The sequence below is a fragment of the Cherax quadricarinatus genome, chromosome 1, assembly GCF_038502225.1.
Source record: "Cherax quadricarinatus isolate ZL_2023a chromosome 1, ASM3850222v1, whole genome shotgun sequence".
Lineage (NCBI taxonomy): Eukaryota > Metazoa > Arthropoda > Malacostraca > Decapoda > Parastacidae > Cherax > Cherax quadricarinatus.
The window spans coordinates 52,049,352-52,068,342 of record NC_091292.1 but is presented as its reverse complement, the minus strand read 5'-3'; the positions used below and the strand labels follow the sequence as shown (position 1 = coordinate 52,068,342).

Below are 18,991 nucleotides of genomic sequence, written 5' to 3'. Positions count from 1 at the left end.
ATGCGAGTTGAATGATCATGATCGCTTTCTCATGGGCAGGCCTATAACTGAGGCAGAGGTGTGGGAGGCATTGCAGGGAATGAGCAAGGGTAAGGCGCCAGGCATTGATGGCATCCTGTGTTAATTTTATATCCAACATTGGGAGGTAATACAGACTTTTATGGTTTGTTTACTCAATGCGATGAAGGAGGGGGGTGTTAGGTTTGTCTCAGCGTAAGGCGCTTTTGGTGTTAGAAAATGTGACGTACCCATAGCGATTAAGGATTATCGACCCATATCGTTAATGTGTAGTGACTATAAATTATATGCAAAAATTTTAATGAATAGGATTAAAAAGGTGTTTGCTAAAGTGATCCATAAGGGTCAGTTTGGGGTGCTGGGTAGGTCGATGTATGATGGTCATGGGAATATCAGGGAGTTTGTCAAGGAATGCGGAACGAGGGGCGGGGGTGGTGTTTTGGCTTTAGACTGGCAAGCTGCTTTTGATAGTGTGGAAAGGGAGGTGATGTGGAAGTTCATGAGATGGCAGGGTTTTGGAAATGAGGTCGTCATGTGGGCCCGTTCTTTGTACAATGGTGCTGGTTTTAAAGTACAAATTAATGGGAAGTTAGGTGTCTTTGTCCACTTGAACAGGGGCATACGACAGGGATGCCCCATGTCTCAAATGCTTTTTGCTTGTATGCAGGACCCTTTTTACTGGGCTGTTTGTGGGCGGTGAATAGATTCGTCATGGGGTTCGAGTAGTGGTCGACCGGCCCTTGTAGGTTATGTAGATGATACTACTGTGCTATTACGTACGAGGGAGCAATTGGGTTTTGTTGGGAGACTTGTTGATGTATTTGGTAAGGCTACGGGGATGTGTGTTAATAGAGAAAAATCGAAGATTATGGAGTTGGGAGAGTGGGTGGGAGATGGGGTGGGTACAGAGACGTGGACAGTGGTTGATCGTATCACTATATGTAGTATTCAGTATATGCGAGAGGTTGATCAGACGAGGGCATGTAATTCGGGGAGGGTGGTACATAGTGTTTTGCGGTGTTTAAATAGTCTACGGCAGCGACATTTAACCCTGCACCAGAGGGTGGTGGTCCGGTGGCCTGGTGGCTAAAGCTCCCGCTTCACACACGGAGGGCCCGGGTTCGATTCCCGGCGGGTGGAAACATTTCGACACGTTTCCTTACACCTGTTGTCCTGTTCACCTAGCAGCAAATAGGTACCTGGGTGTTAGTCGGCTGGTGTGGGTCGCATCCTAAGGGACAAGATTAAGGACCCCAATGGAAATAAGTTAGACAGTCCTCGATGACTCACTGACTTTCTTGGGTTATCCTGGGTGGCTAACCCTCCGGGGTTAAAAATCCGAACGAAATCTTATCTCTTATCTTAAAGTATGGCATGTTGCTGCGCTGTATCCTCTGTTGCAGGGGGACGTCAAACGTCTTTTGCATAGAGTTTATAGATTTTTGTGGGGCTCGGGGTGCGATTGGCTCACAAGAGCGGTGGTAGAGACACCAATGCATCAGGGAGGGTTAGGTCTCATTCCTCTAGAGTCTAGAGGCTTGTGTCATAGCGTGTTACTTGAAGCGTCGTTTTCTCTGACTGGGTGGGATGCATGGTGGGTTAACTGAAATGTATCGCGACCTGCGCAGGTGGTGGGGAGGGAGGGGTTTAATTAGGTGCGAGACGGCGTGTTATTGCGCATGGGAGACTTGCGGAGTGTTAAATTATGTACTTTGGGAAGGGCGGGCATGGAGAGAGTCGTGGTGCACCCCATGTACGCGTGGAGTGATATATGGAGGTGGGTCCAACAGTTGCGTCTCCTTCCTCAAGTACGGGAAGTGGTTTTTAAATTTTTGCATGGAATCCTGCCGTCCGGGGCAGTGTTGTATAATCTGCGTTTGGAGGAGGACCGGGGTTGTTCGGCGTGCGGGGCAGAGGAATCCGCTTTTCATGTTGTGTATTTCTGTGAAGCTTTAGGTATGATACGTGAGTGGTAAGAATGGTATTCTTACAGTATTCATTACCTTTGTAACTTGTGAGTTCATTACCTTTGTAACTTGTGAGTTCATTACCTTGTACCTAGTTCAGCCATCAAAACTTTGGAGCCCGGTCCCTGGTGTGGAGAAATTTTCTCCAGGAGGGGGGTATCAGCCCCCTTCAGCCCCCTTCAGCCCTTTCAGCCCTGAGGGGCCACTAGAAGGGGCGAGCGTCTTGTTTACTGCTAGAGTGAGTAATTGATCACAGATGCCGTATGCGTGGTCAAATGACCTCTGCTCCTTGCAGTCCAGTGTTGCAAAGTGTATTTTTATAAGAGACAGTGCATCTCTTACTTTAGCAGGACAATTAAGGAAAATCCTACTCCCACTTTATTACCATAGTAAGATAGTGCATTGTTGTCTATGATTAAGACAGCAAGAAACAAACATTCTGCTTTGCTTCATCGAGGAGGTGACAAGGATGCAAGGTACTAGGTCAGCGTTTTTTTTTTTTTGTGCTGGGGGCAGTGACTGCATGGAGCGCGGTGGCGTCTGGCAGACTAACTTTGACTCTACTACGAGACACTGACGCCAGGATAACCAGCAAAGGACACTGATCTGTGCGTTAGTGTGAACAAAGTGTCTCTAACACAAACACTTAGAGAAGTGTGATCAGCTTCTCTTGTGATACATTGTGAACAATAAAGACGAATCTTGTGGAACATAGTGTACCAGTGTGCGTTTCCTAGACAATGGAAGACGTGGACATCCAAGGACACTTCAGCTTCTATCAAGTCACCGATATCTGTCGAAGGTGTTGAGAACAACATAGCTCACGTTACAAAGAGCAAGGTATGTTACGAATTTCTTGTAGATCGGGGGATTGCGCAATTCTTGAGTCACAAGGAGTTTGTAATCAACCTATAATCGGCAGTAAGGTGTGGACTTTTGAGTCCAAACAAGTAAGTATTTCGTCAGCCATCATCGAATGAAATATGCTGGCATAACACCCCCTAGGGGTAATTTATACTTACAAATTGTATCTCTTGACAGCCCACTGTTGTGATGGTTTCGACAGCTTCTAGACCTCGTCTGCAGGGGCGGCTGTGTATACGATTTGCTGTCATTTATCAGCTAAGTGTTCATTATATATTATATCTTAGCTGGTAAGGCCAAAAATCTCAACACCTGGACCCATTGTGTACCTCTGTAATCTGTAAATACCTTTGTAACTTGTCATGATTGTGACTAGACCTACCTGGAGTTCATTACCTTTGTAAATTGTGAGTTCATTACCTTTGTAAATTGTGAATTCATTACCTCTGTAACTTGCTCAGCTATCAAAACTTTGAGGCCCAGTCCCTGGACCCATTATGTACCTCTGTAATCTTTTGACTACCGCCCACTGGATGGGTATGGGGTGCATAATAAACATATTAAACTAACTAACTACGTGAGTGGTTCAGTAGGGTTTTGCGATTGGTGGGGGGGGGATGTTTGTCGGCGCTCCGAGCGCTGAGTTTTGATATAGGTGGGGTTTACATGTGTGTACAACGTGGTGTCATACATCGTGGCCGATTATATTTATGTATCATGGGTTATGAGGCACGTTGAAGGTAATGGTAGAATTCGGGTTTTAGCGGGAACGATTCATAGGACAAAGTGTCGAAATAGGTTGGTATATGAGGGGAGATGGGAGAAAGACTTCCCGTCTGAATATAAAGCCTTGGAGTTCAGAGATTTGAGATAATTTGTGTGCGTTCAGTGGGTAATCTAACGGGCTGGTCAGCTGTGACTAATTGTGTATAACAGTTATGTGAATGTTTTGTTATCTCTATGTTTATATATGTCTCCTATGTGATGGTGACGTCGCTATAACTGTTAAAACTTTGTATGTAAAGAAGTTAAAAGGTTTTCCGTCATTTATCTCTTGATACAAGTCATTGGTGTGTATTGTATAGATGTGTTTCCTACCATAAGCGATTTGGTACTTATTTTATGTTTATATTTTATGTTGTGTTATAGTGTGCTTTTCAGTAATATTGTATTATATTACATGTAACTGATTGCATTATTTTTTTCTTTGTGTTTTGTTGAGATGTAAAATATCACATCGTATTTTTGTTATCTTGGATGTTTCATTCTTTGAATCGTAAATACCTATGTCTATGTTAAGATCTCGTGATAATCGCCTAAATTAATGTTTGAGTATCGTGGTGCTCTGTTGGGCACCTGAGATCTTAGATTAAGTTTTGAATACGTGTGTGTTGACAGGCGGAAGCCATACCATACCATCAAACCACCCACCCACTCACCCACCCATCCATCTCATCACTAGCACCATCTGCAAGATATTGCGAATTTGCTTTCTTTATTATTATTAAAGATTAGCCGGTATTCTCCCGGCCCGGGACTTTTCCAAGTGGTGGCCCGGCCTTGGCTCCCTCTTTAGGGAGTGTCTGAGACCTAAGTCTCCCATGGGAGGAGGCACAAGGACCTCCTCATCTTTGGGACTAACTGTCCCCAGGCCTAGCCACAAGCTAGGCCTCTGGTCTGTCATCCCCGCCCTAAGGGGACAAATGGGAATGACAGTCTTATGAGCTAAAGGCTCGGGCTCAGGCACCTACCCTACCCTAGAAGGGTTAGGCATGGTGTCGATGAAATTTGCTTTCTTCTCTCAGCTCCCTTCCTTATTTTCTTGACTTTTTTCTTTAACAGTACATATCAGTTATATAATTATTATAATGTACTACAACCTACGTTAATTAATATTTCTGAAGAGTGAAGACTGAATTTTCAGGTGTAAATGGCAGCAGTGTGCACACTTCACTAGAGCTGACATTAACTCAAGCGATCTTCAGTTGGTTGAGGATTTGTCGGGTGATGGAGGGAGGAGCCAAGACTATCTTATGCTCTCACGGGTTGTTTGGTCACTCCGTCACAATCCCGCTGCTTGAACAGTGCTTTCCTGCGTCTCCAGGTACGAGAAATCATTTGGTTTCTATATTTGGTGGCGGAGTCCAGGTCACTAAGATTATTATTTGTTATCATGGTCTTTTATTCTGTTTATGAGTAATTTTTTTTAAGTTCTGACTCATGTTCGATACGTGTAGTGACTTTCATTTCACATTAATGTTGTAATAATATTTGAAATTTAGAGCGTGTAGCTCACAACCGCCAGGACCTGGGTTCGATTCCTTGGCAGATGTAGACGTATGGGCATGTCCCCACACATCTGTTGTCCGTGTTCACTTAGCAGTAAGTAGGTATCTAGAAAAAATAAAACTAAGCTACCGAACGGGTAGGGTTTGAACCATGGAAAGTGAGTACTAAAATTCCAACCCCACCCGTTTGCATCACAACCAACGGAAAGACAACATTGAAAATGCGCCATAGAATTCGATGCTATTGGTGAATACTGACCTAATAACCCACCGAGGTGAAATTACCATAAAAACGATCTTCAACCTGAAAGATGAAAGTTAAAAGTCAAAGCTAGGTTTTCCTTGAACACAATGTACATCTTACCCCTGAAACTCTGGTATCTAAAATGTTATTAATACAGTCCCAGTCACTCGTGTCCATCCCTGACGGCTAACTTTGTTAAATAATGGTGTTGTCTGTTCTTGACTGACCTTCCTATCAGTGGCATGTGAAAATTTTGTTAAAATTTGACGTATGTCACATACCCTTTTCTGGCATGCCTTCCCGACCAGTGAACCAGCAGTTAAGAGTATAACAGTCAGGACCCCACTGTTATGCTAACTGCTGGTTCATCAGCCAATCATGTGACAGTCCACCACTTCTGTGAAGCGATGTCTTTAACTCGTGGAGCAGTATTGATAGACTTCCATTATCTCTGGTGGAAGACTCTTCTTACAATGGCTCTTACTCGTATATACCATCTTGAATAAATACTTACACATATAGAGTTTTGGTGAAGGTATATACGGATTAAGAATTTATCTCTGCCGTTTTTGATTTGTCATGCGCTGCCTAGTTGAGAGTTTGTTGACAGGTGGTACTGGCCCACTAGACATCACCTATTTGTGGCTGCAGCGGTTGAACCACAGCTCCTGACCCAACGTCTTCGCTGGTCGCTAATAGGTCCACTCTCTCCCTGCTCGAAAAAACTTGATCGTAATTCTTCTTAAAGCTACATATGAATCCTGCCTCCACTACATCACTCTGTGTTCGTAATACTATCAATGACTCATTATTATATTACCTTTACCAGTTATTTTCGTAATAAATTTCCTGCAGTAACTAGCTACGCATTGCAAGTTTATTCTTATCTATGGACAGCAGCATCAGGTACCCTGACTATCTACCGTAGGTCTTTAAGGACGAGAACTCAAGACCTGATTTTATTCAGTAAGGAAGAAGTTGATTTGTTTTCCGAATCTCTGCGAATCAACTTGCGAATCTTATGAATATTATTTTGACTTGATTTGCTTATGAGCCAGAGTAGAACACAGTCAACTCTTCCAGGGAGATGACTTGATGACAGTGCCTGGCTCTTGAACCAGGGAAGTGGATGCTTGGTACTGTCTCGCAGTTGCCATTGTCTTTTAGTAGTCACTGTCACGCAGTCGTCACTGTCCCCCAGGTGCCAGTATCCTACAGGTGTCACTGTTATGCAGTCGTAACTGTCACAGTTGTCACTGTCCCGCAGGTGCCAGTATCCTACAGGTGTCACTGTTATGCAGTCGTCACTGTCACAGATGTCACTGTCCTACAGGTGTCACTATTCCGCAAATGTCACTGTTTCGCAGGCGTCACTGTCCCGTCAGTGTCAGTGTTCCACAAACGTCACTTTCTCGAAGTTGTCACTGTCCAGTGTTACCGTCCCGCAGGTGTCACTGTCTCGCAGGTGTCACTGTCCCGTATGTCACTGTTTGCTGGATGAGTGGTGAACATAAAAGAAGGAGCGTTCTTGCTTGATGCATAGTGGACACAGTACCTGGAGTGTCCTCGTTGGACACATTGCTTGGTATGTCCAGGTTTTCACAGTACCTGGAGCTTTTTGTTGGATGAGTGGTGGACGCAGTATCTTCAGTGTCGTTGCTGGACACGTGTTGGAAACACTACCCGAAGTGCATTGTCCACCACATGTCCACCAAGGACACGCGGTGGACAATACAATCCAGAGGACACGTGTCCAACACTGACGCGTGGTAGACACTATGCCTGGAGTACACTTGTTGGACACGCAGTGGACACAGTACCTGGAGTGTCCCTGTTAAAGCAGATTATTAGAAATTACTGGAATTCTGGGTTCTTTAATATTTTCTATATAGTAAATATGTAAAAAGCTCGTGTTTGTTATTTAATAATGTTAGTAGACTTACTGACAATGTGTTAGGTAAAAGGACATATGTGCAACTAATGCATTTTTACTGTGGCAACGTTTCGCTCTCCAGGAGCTTGACAAAGCTCCTGGAGAGCGAAACGTTGCCACAGTAAAAATGTCGCATTAGTTGCACCTGTTTCGTTTTACCTAACACAGTGTTTATTATGCGTGGGATAAATTTGTTGGAATGGGGTTGTCTGGACTGCAAAAGGAAAGACTTACCATCTCACCAGCTGGTATAACATTGCAGATGGTGTGGTTAAGCGTGGCCTGGGTCGTCATGGCTCTGGGACTGATGGTCGACGTCACCGGTAAGTACTCAGTACTTTAAACGTGTTTTCTAGGCACTTTCTTAAAAGAAAAGTATTCGTCACAGTATCGTGGTTGGAAAAAAAAAACAGCTGGCAAATAAACTAGAAATGTTGGTTGTAGATTTGATTATGGTTCCGGACTGACCCAAACATCAGCCAGTTCACTTCGACTTTGTGTATTTACTTGAAGACTTAAAAACAAATATCATCCAATAATAATGCTGCTACTACTACCACTGCTAGTAGTATTACTCCTGCTATTACTTTTGTTTTTATTATTATTACTACTACTAGTAATTTTACATTACTACAGCTACTATTCCAGTTACTACTATTACTGCTACCATTACTACTACTTCTACTAGTACTACTTCAGCGACTACTACTACTTGTGCCACTACTACTACTAAGATGAATGGAAGCATGAATGTTGTAGGAAAATGGAGTGTAGGTGTGGGGAGTGTGGGTGACAGTAGAAATAAAGTGAGACAGTCCAGACGGTACTCAACAAGCAGTGAGAGGGACAGCTGGGCTTCGTATAGGGAGGCTTGAAATTCAAGTCACCGAAGGTGATATTAATTCCTTTATTGACATTGCATTTAATATTGATGCTTTCAAAGTCACTGTTAATATAACTAAAAGGCCTAAGATTTTTAATTAAAAATTATGGCCTTCAAAATGTCATGTTAATAAATACTGGCGTATAATACGTAAAGACGTGTAATCTATAATTTAATGGATACAACATTTTGTTCATATAACTGTTGATCTTTCAGAAAAAAATATAGATGCTTTATTTAAAAAAAAAATAATAGATATTTTAATAGAGAGCAAATATGAAATATTTTGTTTGCAGAAGATATCTTTGATGATATATTATGTGGCAGTGATTATATAAATGAAAATTATGAATCTGTTGAGGTTACTATGACATATTTACATACAACACTTGTGACTAATGAAGGCTGATAACTAAGACAAATATGCAACAGTTAGGTATCTTTATTCCGTTTTGTCTATACAGTAGGTAAATACAAAGGAGGCACTAGAAGCAGTAAAGACAATGTAATCACTCTACACTCGAAAACGTAGTTTTGAGATGATTAGTCCCTCAACCTGGAGAAGAGTTTTGCTCCATAGTCTGGAACATTTGAAGCTGAAGCAACAATATGGAGACTTATATACTGTCAAAGGTGAGGCGCAGATAATGTTAAAGACAAGAGGGTTAGAACCGGCTGGAGTCAACAACCAGGAATCACATCTAGTGACTCCAAGTGACCTTAACGATCTCGTGCATAATCTTAATTTTTTCCAAGGAACAGTCAGGGTAACTTGGCACGCAGATGCGCCAGTGGAATTTACTGCACCCAGGCACAAGAATCAGTGTGCTGAGAAACCGACAGGAAAGCCTAGAAACTTTAATTGGAAGAATCGCTATTTTACTATTATCATGTTAACGGACTTTTCGATACTTTGGGTAAACATCATGATTCTGTAATGTGGCGTTTGTTAACTGACTCTAGCAAAATAAGTTTGAAGGCAATCTTCACAATTCCAGTATCCTACTAAATCTGCCTCAGTGCCTTTAGCTCTTCTTAGATATTTGAAAGAACCTGTTAAACAATGCAAAAAATTGTCACTCTGATCGATTATGAGAAGTTTGGGAGGAAAATCCGTGATGGCGTAAAGTAATAAGTTTGTTACTGGTACTATAAGATTGATTTACAAAGTCCTGCTTTTACCTGAGCCCAGGAAACAGTCGAGATACAAAACAGCACAGCGTTCAACGTACGTGGACAAGACTCACGAAATCGTAATGACACGATTGCAAACAAACCATACCACGGGCGGGATTGAGACTCTCTGACCGCGGGTTCAATCCCGCCCGTGGTATGGTTTACGTGGACAACTCGAGAATCATATGGGGCAGGCGGGAAGAACGTTCAACATATGCCATCAGATCTTATTAAAAGCTTCGTCGAATCTTTGGACAAAGAAGATGCAAGGTTTACTTATCTGAATGAGAGGTTTCCCAAAGTTACTGACATCAAACTTAAGGAAGGTATCTTCATCGGACCTCAGATTCGGAAGTTACTAATTGATCCTTATTTTGACGAATCTTCAAGATGCTGAGGTGAGAACATCGGTGGTATTCAAGAACACTTGCCAAGGTCCCTTAGGCGGTCATCACAGTGGTAATTACAGAAATACTGTGGAAAATAATTTCCCAAAATTATGCTGTATATTTTTATAATGTAAATATACCTGATTAATACATTACTATTGCTCTAAAGTGTATTGTAAAGAAGTGAACTGACAGGGAAGCTCTGTGCCTGCACTGACGAGCAGGGGAAGGGATGCCATTGTTTTTATATGTGGTACAGGCACGCTAATGTAATGTGCATAATTTTCGACGCTCTAGGGGTTATATTGGGCTTAAAACCTCTCAAATAGGAGCCGAAATCGTTGGATTTGCAGTCCTGCATAACGTGAGCATTAAGCAGATGGACAGGACAGCTTTGGCACCCCAGCTAAGTTGTCTATTTTGTGTTGAAATTCTGGCCAGTATTTTCTTCATAAATTTAGGCAGGGGGTATGACACACTGTAATCTCCAGACTAATTGGTGAGTCGTATGATTATAAATTCTCCTTCTGTTACCTAAATGTGTATATGTAATCTTTTATTAAATTTAATATGTAGTCCACATACTTATATTAATGTTTTTACCAGAATTCCTGGTGATGTATATTTCATTTGAAATTAATATAGGTCCAGAGTGACTTGTGGAGAGATAAATTATGGTAGGTATCGAAGGGGGACATTTTTTGCGACCTAGGTGTCCTAAAATTCCTACTTGTCTCTGTAACCTTGATAAAGAATAATTATCTTTGTTACCATTTACTGGTATGTACCTTATGAGTTACATCCAGGTAAATTTAATTTTCCACAAATACTGTAGAAGAGCTGTTATCAGCATATCTACTGGGATGTCGGATGTCTCTCAAGATTCATTTCCGACTTTCTTGCTAAACTTCGGTGACGTTAGTGATGAACACTGAACGATTTCGCAAAGACAGCCGTCACAGAGAAGAGATATCAGGGAAACCTAACTGTCAGTTTGCTGGCAGACTAAGTTAGGTTAGGTAAGATTTGTCAGGAAACAGGGCAAGTGTTTCCTGACGTGGGTCATAGGATGACCCGCAGCTAGAGCTTTTGGTCATCTGACGAAGGCCTCCCGCTGGTGTACCGGACCACCCCTTTTAAAAATTACTGTTATAATTATAAGCATTAGATTACATATGCAGTCCACTGGCAGGCTTCTGCTGGAAACTGGGGAGGAGAGCATTTTTTGACCCATGTCGACACATTAAACACCTATTAGGCGCTATAGCTTCGGAAGATTAAAATATTTTCCACAGGTTCCAAGAAGTTAGTCATTCTTATCATACACCTGTTGAAAATTTGAAGCCGATTGGATTACGAGCGAAATAAAATAAAAAAAAAAAGTTGGAGGAAGAAATAATATATACAGAAAACAAATTCATGGAACCTCGTAAAGGTGCCCCTTCAAGTATACCTAACTAGTTTGTGGAGTAATTAAAATAACTTCTAGGAGTAACGTATGTTAACTATCATCAGCCTACTAGCTAAGTGCCGTATTCGGTATTCGGTATCCAGACCAGAGCTTTGGTGAGATGGGTAAGGAAGAAGGATGTGTAAGGATAGAAATTTTGGAAAAGGGTGGGAGGGGGGAGAGAGGTAGGATATAAAAGGTAAGTGGCCCAACCACTTTGGTGTAATTTAAAAAGTGTACGTGAAATGATAAGATATTCTTTAAGAGGTATAAGACTAACCCATCAGAGTCACATAGATATAACAGAATATAAGTACATGACTTTTTTCAGTTTTCAGAAAATTTCCTGAATTTAGGACGGTGCTTTAGCTACTGAAATATTTATTACTCAGTTACTTATCCTCATCATTACTGTCCTTATATAGATGTTGAAATAATCCTCGTATATTTACGTACATGTCACCTGCCGAATCTGGTAGGAGGCTTAAGTCAACTTAACGTAACAAGCTAATACAGAAAGGAATTTAGAATCAGCATAATTCATTAATTAATAGTTTAAAATAGTAAGTTTTTTTTTATCTTATTTGCCAGTATTCTCCCGGCCCGGGTCTTTTCCAAGTAGTGGTGACCCGGCCTTGGCTCCCTATCTGGGGAGTATCTTGAGACCTAAGTCTGCCATGGGAGGAGGTACAAGTTCCCCCTCATCTTTGGGACCAAGTGTCTCCAGGCCTAGCCACAGTCCCCGCCCTCACGGGGCTCGTAGGGAGAAGCTAGGCCTCTGGTCTGCCATCTGCCCCGCCCCAAAGGGGATGGCAGTCTTATGAGCTGCAGGTGGTAGCAAGCTCAGGCCTTGATAAAATACTAAGTTTTGATTCAAATGATTCTAAGAGATACAATACTTGTATTAACTAAAATGAAATGTTATATTGTATTTTACAGCTAGGCTCTAAATAATTAGACATTACAAGGATCTCAATAAAAATAAATCTGACTTCTTTTTTTAGTTATTGTAGGTAATTTACACACGTATTACTATGTATGATAATTGTATTCACCTAAATTTGTGTGACAGTACTTATGCGTACCTGTTATAGAATTGAATAAAACGTTTTAGTGACAGAAAATGTGAAACATTAGGGTAGACTGTACAGCTGTCGCAAGTCAAGAACAAGCGCTATGAGGACTGAGAAAAGAAAAACTATGTCAACTCCGTCATGTCCCTGCTAGGTTAAAATATATTGCTATGAATAACAAAAAAAGGCACAATACCGTGACTGGAAAGATACAGTGTGACTTTGTAAATGGTCCAAATCGGACCGAAACGTCGTCGTAAGCCCCTCTCTTCTGTGTGCGGGTTGTGTATATTGCTCTGTATCATATCTCATTACCACGAACAATATGGCTTGATTTGAACTGCATGCACCCTAACTGGGGCGGTGGCACTTCAATCACATCGAGGACCAGGATCAGCAAGTTAACCTATGATGTGCAAATTGTTATTCACGCTTATGCTCTGCAATGAAAGGTAGTTGGGATGTATAAAAGGCGCTGATGGCTGGGAAGAACACTGGTCTAATGCAAGACCATCCATAACTATCGAACAACAGAGAACACTTGCATAACAATAAGTCTGGTAATTTTGTGAAACGCAATTGTTGAAAATTGTTGACAACTGACTAATAGGTAAGGGACCAGTTCGTATAACTCTTGGCTCATGTTGTACAGTGAGTGAAAATCATCGTTTGTAGGAGCTGACTAATGTCTCCTTTGACAATTGCAATATAATTACAAGCTTCACTGTGCCGTCTTGTCTGATGTTTTGATTGCCTTGCTTCTAGTAATTTACATAACTGTCCTACATAGTACTGCTCACATTGTGCATGGAACATTATCTACGCTTGCCACAACAACAGTCAGTGCATTCTTAATTAACGTATGTCAGACTGTCAAGCATTTCTTAAAAAAAAAAAAAGTGTTTATACAGGTTAAACCTCACTAGTCCGTAGCGGCGGATCTACTATGAAACTAATAAAGCTTAAGCTTGAGGGCCGCTAATCCCAGAGGGGCCCTAAAAGCGCCTTAGTCCACGTTGTTTAAAAATTTTGGGGTTACTGTATAAGAAGGGGTTGCGAAGGGGCCATTAAACAGTTCAAGCTTCAGGGCTCCAGAAATGTAGGTCCACCACTTCTAGTCCGGCATTCACTGGTCCAGCAACTTCGATAGTTCGGGACAGTGATTTGAATCTTGTGGCTATTAGTTTGCATAACTTCCGCTTGGCCAGCTTTGACGCCACTGCCGCCCCATATTTTTCATGTCTGCCACAGCTGACTTACAGAGGTTGATGATGCTATATTACTTTGGATTACTGAAATCTTACCCCTAAATATACCTTCTAAGAGACCAGCAAGTAGTACAAATGCTAGTAATGTAACAAAACACAAACATGTGACATTAACTCTGTTACAAAAGGTGTCAATACTAAAGATACTTGAGTGGTACATCGGTGAGTCTTGTGTGTAGAATATGGCGTAGGTTCATCGACAGTGTATGAGAAAATAATGATTTTTTTTACTGGCACCGAAAGTAAGAAGGTTATCGAAAACACAAAAATATTAAAAGAAAGTAAACAAACACAGGTGGCAAGGATTTTATGTAGCGGTGGAGGAAATTTCTTCGTGATGGTGGGAACATTCCTGGAGAATGACCATTGAACAGGCTAAAATATTTCAGGAGCAACTTAATATATACAGGAACACTTTGAATATTCAAATGGCTGGCTTCACAGGTTTAAGTTGAGGCACGGGATCAGTCACCATCGTGTGTATGGTGAAAAGAAAAGGTGCTGATGAAGCTACTGCTTCAGCTAACATTGGACAAGTTTGCAGATATAGTGGCCAGTGAAAATTTTTCGCCAGAGCAAATCTATAATGGGGGATGAAACCGTTCGTAAAAAATTAGCCACGGATATCGAACTTCCACCCTCTGGCGTGAAGGAACCGATAGACAAAGTGACACTTAGGCTGCAGTAACACTGCAAGTGCTCACAGGTGATGACTCAGCTGTCCCGCAAGATAACCCAGATATTACTTAACTTTAATTTAGAGTGCACATAGAAACAAATACCTTTTGGAAGTAGATTTACAGTAATACGGTACAGTATATGCATTATTTTGCCCCCTTTTCTTTTTTACCCTAGGCTTCACTAACCCAGAAAATCCGCTGCTCCGGGGCCTATCTGGTCCCAAGCTTGCCGGACTAGTGAAGTTTATCTTGTATTAAATTGTTCTAGTGTGTCAGGTAGCACGACTAAGATCACTGGTTTAGTTCGGTCTTGTTAAATGTTTTCTTAGCTGCTAGAATTGTAATTTTGAAGCGATATGTAAAATCTTACATATGCTGTAATCCAAGGACCTGAGACTGGAAGTACGAAAATCTCTCGAAAATACTGTCAGGAACACATTGCTCTTAACCTGACCTTCCAGAGACAAGATATGGCGCTCGCCGCATCTTCAACTTACACCTGAAAATTTCCATTTCATTTGCCTATTGTATCATTGCAAATTTTCTGGTGACAATGCAAAAAACCTTGAGCTTGTTTTTTCCATCCCCTAGTGCCATGTTTTGCATTTATTCAGGAAACACTTGCCCTGTTTCCTGACGCTAGTCAGGTGTTTCCTGACGCTAGTCAGGTGTTTCCTGACGCTAGTCAGGTGTTTCCTGACGCTAGTCAGGTGTTTCCTGACGCGGGTCTTAGTCATATGATGACCCACAGCTGGTGCTTTTGGTCATCTAACCGAGTCCATCCTTTTAAACTTACGCATATATATATATATATATATATATATATATATATATATATATATATATATATATATATATATATATATATATATATATATATATATATATATATATATATATATTATATATATATATATATATATATATATATATATTTATATATATATATATATATATATATATATAATATATATATATATATATATATATATATATATATATATATATATATTTATATATATATATATATATCTATATGTATATATATCTATATGTATATATATATATCTATATGTATATATATATATATCTATATGTATATATATATATATATCTATATGTATATATATATATATATATATCTATATGTATATATATATATATATCTATATGTATATATATATATATATATCTATATGTATATATATATATATATATATATCTATATGTATATATATATATATATATATATATATATATATATATATATATATATATGTATATATATATATATATATATATATATATATATATATATATATATATATATATATATATATATATATATATATACATATATCTATATATATATTATATATATATATATATATATAATATATATATATATCTATATATATATAATATATATATATATATATATCTATATATATATAATATATATATATATCTATATATATATAATATATATATATAGCTATATATATATATATATATATATATATATATATATATATATATATATATATATATATATATAAATATATATATATATATATATATATATATATATATATATATATATATATATATATATATATATATATATATATATATATATATATATATATATATATATATATATATATATATATATATATATATATATATATATATATATATATATATATATATATATATGTATATATATATATATATATATATATATATATATATCTATATGTATATATATATATATATATATATATATATATATATATCTATATATATATATATATATATATATATATATATATATATATATATATATATATATATATATATATATATATATATATATATATATATATATATATATATATATATAAATATATATATATATATACATATGCAATAAGATCACAGTAAACAAGTAACTTAAGAATATGCAAAACAACCTCTGTGAAAGAATAATGAAATTCTAAGCGCTTTCGTGACTACTCACATTATCAAGGAACAATAAAAGTAATGCATCACTTTTATTGTTCCCTGATAATGTGAGTAGTCACGAAAGCGCTTGGAATTTCATTATTCTTTCACAGTGGTGGTTATATATATATATATATATATATATATATATATATATATATATATATATATATATATATATATATATATATATATATATATATATATATATAACTTGTTTGCGATTATTGCTATTGTTCTTGATTTGCCGGTTATCTTCCGTCCCGGGTCTTTTCAAGATGGTGACCCGGCCTTGGTTCCCTGTCTTAAGAGTGTCTTGAGGCCTATGTCTCCCATGGGAGGTGGTACAAGTACCTCCTCATCGTCTGGGACCAACTGTCCCCAGGCCTAGCCCCTATTCCCTGCCCTCACTGGGCTCGTAGGGAGAAGCTAAGCCATCTTCCTCGCCCCAGGACGGGGGGTCGTAGGAATGGCAATCTTGTGAGCTGCAGTTGGTAGCAAACTCTGGCACCTTCCCCGCCCTAAGAGGTCTCGTGGGAGTGGTGTCCCCCTTTTCTTTTATATGGTATATATATGTACATATATAAATTACTATTTCAGTTGCACTTCTGTTATAGTTATGTAAAATTCATAATAGCAATATAATAAATTTAAGCAATAAGCCAAAAAGGGTTATAAACATAGAACTCATAAATTACCATAAGTTTGACAGAAATAACTATTGTGTCGTTGCAGGTGGAACGCGCGTTGGCTTAGCCAAGTTCCAAACTGGAGATATAGCCACAACAGAGAGTTTCCTGGACACTGGTCTTAATGGCCTACCCAGCCTACAGCAGGTAGGTTAATTACACTGTAAATTAAGGACTAGCAACGAGAGATTTTTTTTTACAGCGAGAGCGTCTGAAAAAGAATGCTATTCATTGGGATATAAATTTCTTTTTAGAAAGATGAGGTGATGATAGAAAAGCGGAAGTCTTTTCTCTAATTTTTGCTGTATCTAGCATGCATTCTACACAGTATAAAAATGCAATTAAACTTGTGTGTAATGTTATCTGTCAGCATAGTTGCTGATCCCTGTGTTATATAGCATAGCATATTAGTATCATCCATGTGCTTTAGATAGGAGATTCCTTGTAGGCCTGTGACTTTGTGTGACGTCACGGGATGCTCATGTGTAGGCTCGTACCTCTGCCTCCCCCTCACTCGGCGGCAGACCATCCAGACAAGAACACGGCAAGGCTGGGCTCCATTCCTCATCACCTCAGTCTGACAATATATGTTACCATCCAACAAGTGTGTCTACCTTCAACCCTCGATGTCTCCATTTAAGAACCCCTACGATAAATGGTGGCAGCGGAGGGCCTGTAATTCTGACGATTACAGCGATTTCTGGAAATAAATTTCGACCAGCAAGACGGCCATTTCGTGTCACCAGTAGGCCTACCGAGGTTAATGCCAGCCTGCTACCTCAAGCCAGTTCTCCCGCCCAAGCTCCTACCAGCTTCTACATTATTCACTGGTCAGTCTCTTTGTTTTAGTGTATCTGCTTATTTGCATCACTCCCGAGGGGTTGACCCGAGTTTGCAAAATAAGGCAGCTTCCAGTCTGTGGTGAGGAAGCCCAGTCGAGCCTAGTCTACTTCATCCAATTCCTTGCCTGCCAAGCCAGCTTCCACCTCTGTTGTGCTCATCGTGTGAAGTCAAGCCATTCTGTGTGTAGAGTTAAGATAAGCCAGCTAGCAACTAACGCAGTTGTCTTACCCCAGTACTCAAGCAAGCCACGTGAGTAGTCTTCATCGCTTGTGATTCAAGCTCCAAGCCATTCTGAGTGCTCTTTTTCAACCCTGTGGTGGTGTGGTAATTCTTGGGTTTGTTTTTAAGCCAGTCGGCTTAGAATTATCTTCGCGGCAGTGTGGCTGTTCTCAGTGAGGCTTACGCCGTTCAACCCATAAACCCAGCCACCCACGACCACGTGTGTCGCACCATTGCCGGTCTTAGCCCTGTTAACCCACAAACCCAACTACACTCAGCCATTACCCATTCACCTAACTTCTTCAGTGTTTTGGTAAGCTACTAAGGGTTGTAGCACCATATTTTAAGGACCACATAGGGAGTCAAGAGCTAGAGTGTGTTTTGTGCCACCGTTAAAAGCCTCCTGTGTGAAGTCTATCATCGATGTAAGCGCAATTCTACGATCACGTGTGCAGAGGACAGCAGCAAGACCACATAAACAATCCTCTACTCTCCACTACCATCAACCTCATTCTTCACCAAGTCGTTACAGCGATAATATTTTTTTTCATTGAGACATTTGCGAGTGTTGAGACATTTCTTTTGTGTTTCCAGTGATTTTTCTCTTAGTGACATTCAGTGACTCTTGATCAGACTCAGTGTTTATCATGTACTGATTGCATTAATTTCTTTTAATCTCCTTAATTCAGTGTTAATTTTCGTGCATTATCTTATGTCTGTTGTGTTGTGTGTCTTTTTATACACTTGAAGTAAGTACTTAGTGTTTTTCCTTTGTTGTGTGTGCAACATATGAGCAGTATAGAACTTGTGTTTACACTTCAGAATCACCTTGTGTTCTCAGTATTCCAGTGAAGTATTTCAGTAAATTTTTCACCTCATATTCTGCATCACAACTCAGTGTTGTCTGTTATAATTTTTTTTTCTTCCCAGCTTTTGTGTATTTTTGTTTTGTTCCCTGTGTGTTGAACATTCTTGTGTTCATATTCTTTCATTTAGCCAG

General features: G+C 39.3%; 1 protein-coding gene across 1 annotated transcript in view; it reads left to right on the top strand.

Annotated features, from left to right (window-relative positions):
- Nucleotides 1-7,606: 7,606 nt before the first annotated feature.
- The window catches only part of LOC128685465 (uncharacterized), a 175,796-nt gene continuing 164,411 nt past the window's right edge, over nt 7,607-18,991 (top strand). The window contains exons 1-2 of the mRNA XM_053772005.2: nt 7,607-7,637; nt 16,976-17,076. Of these exons, the coding sequence (XP_053627980.2) occupies nt 7,607-7,637; nt 16,976-17,076 (132 nt within the window). The remainder of the gene's footprint in view (nt 7,638-16,975; nt 17,077-18,991) is intronic.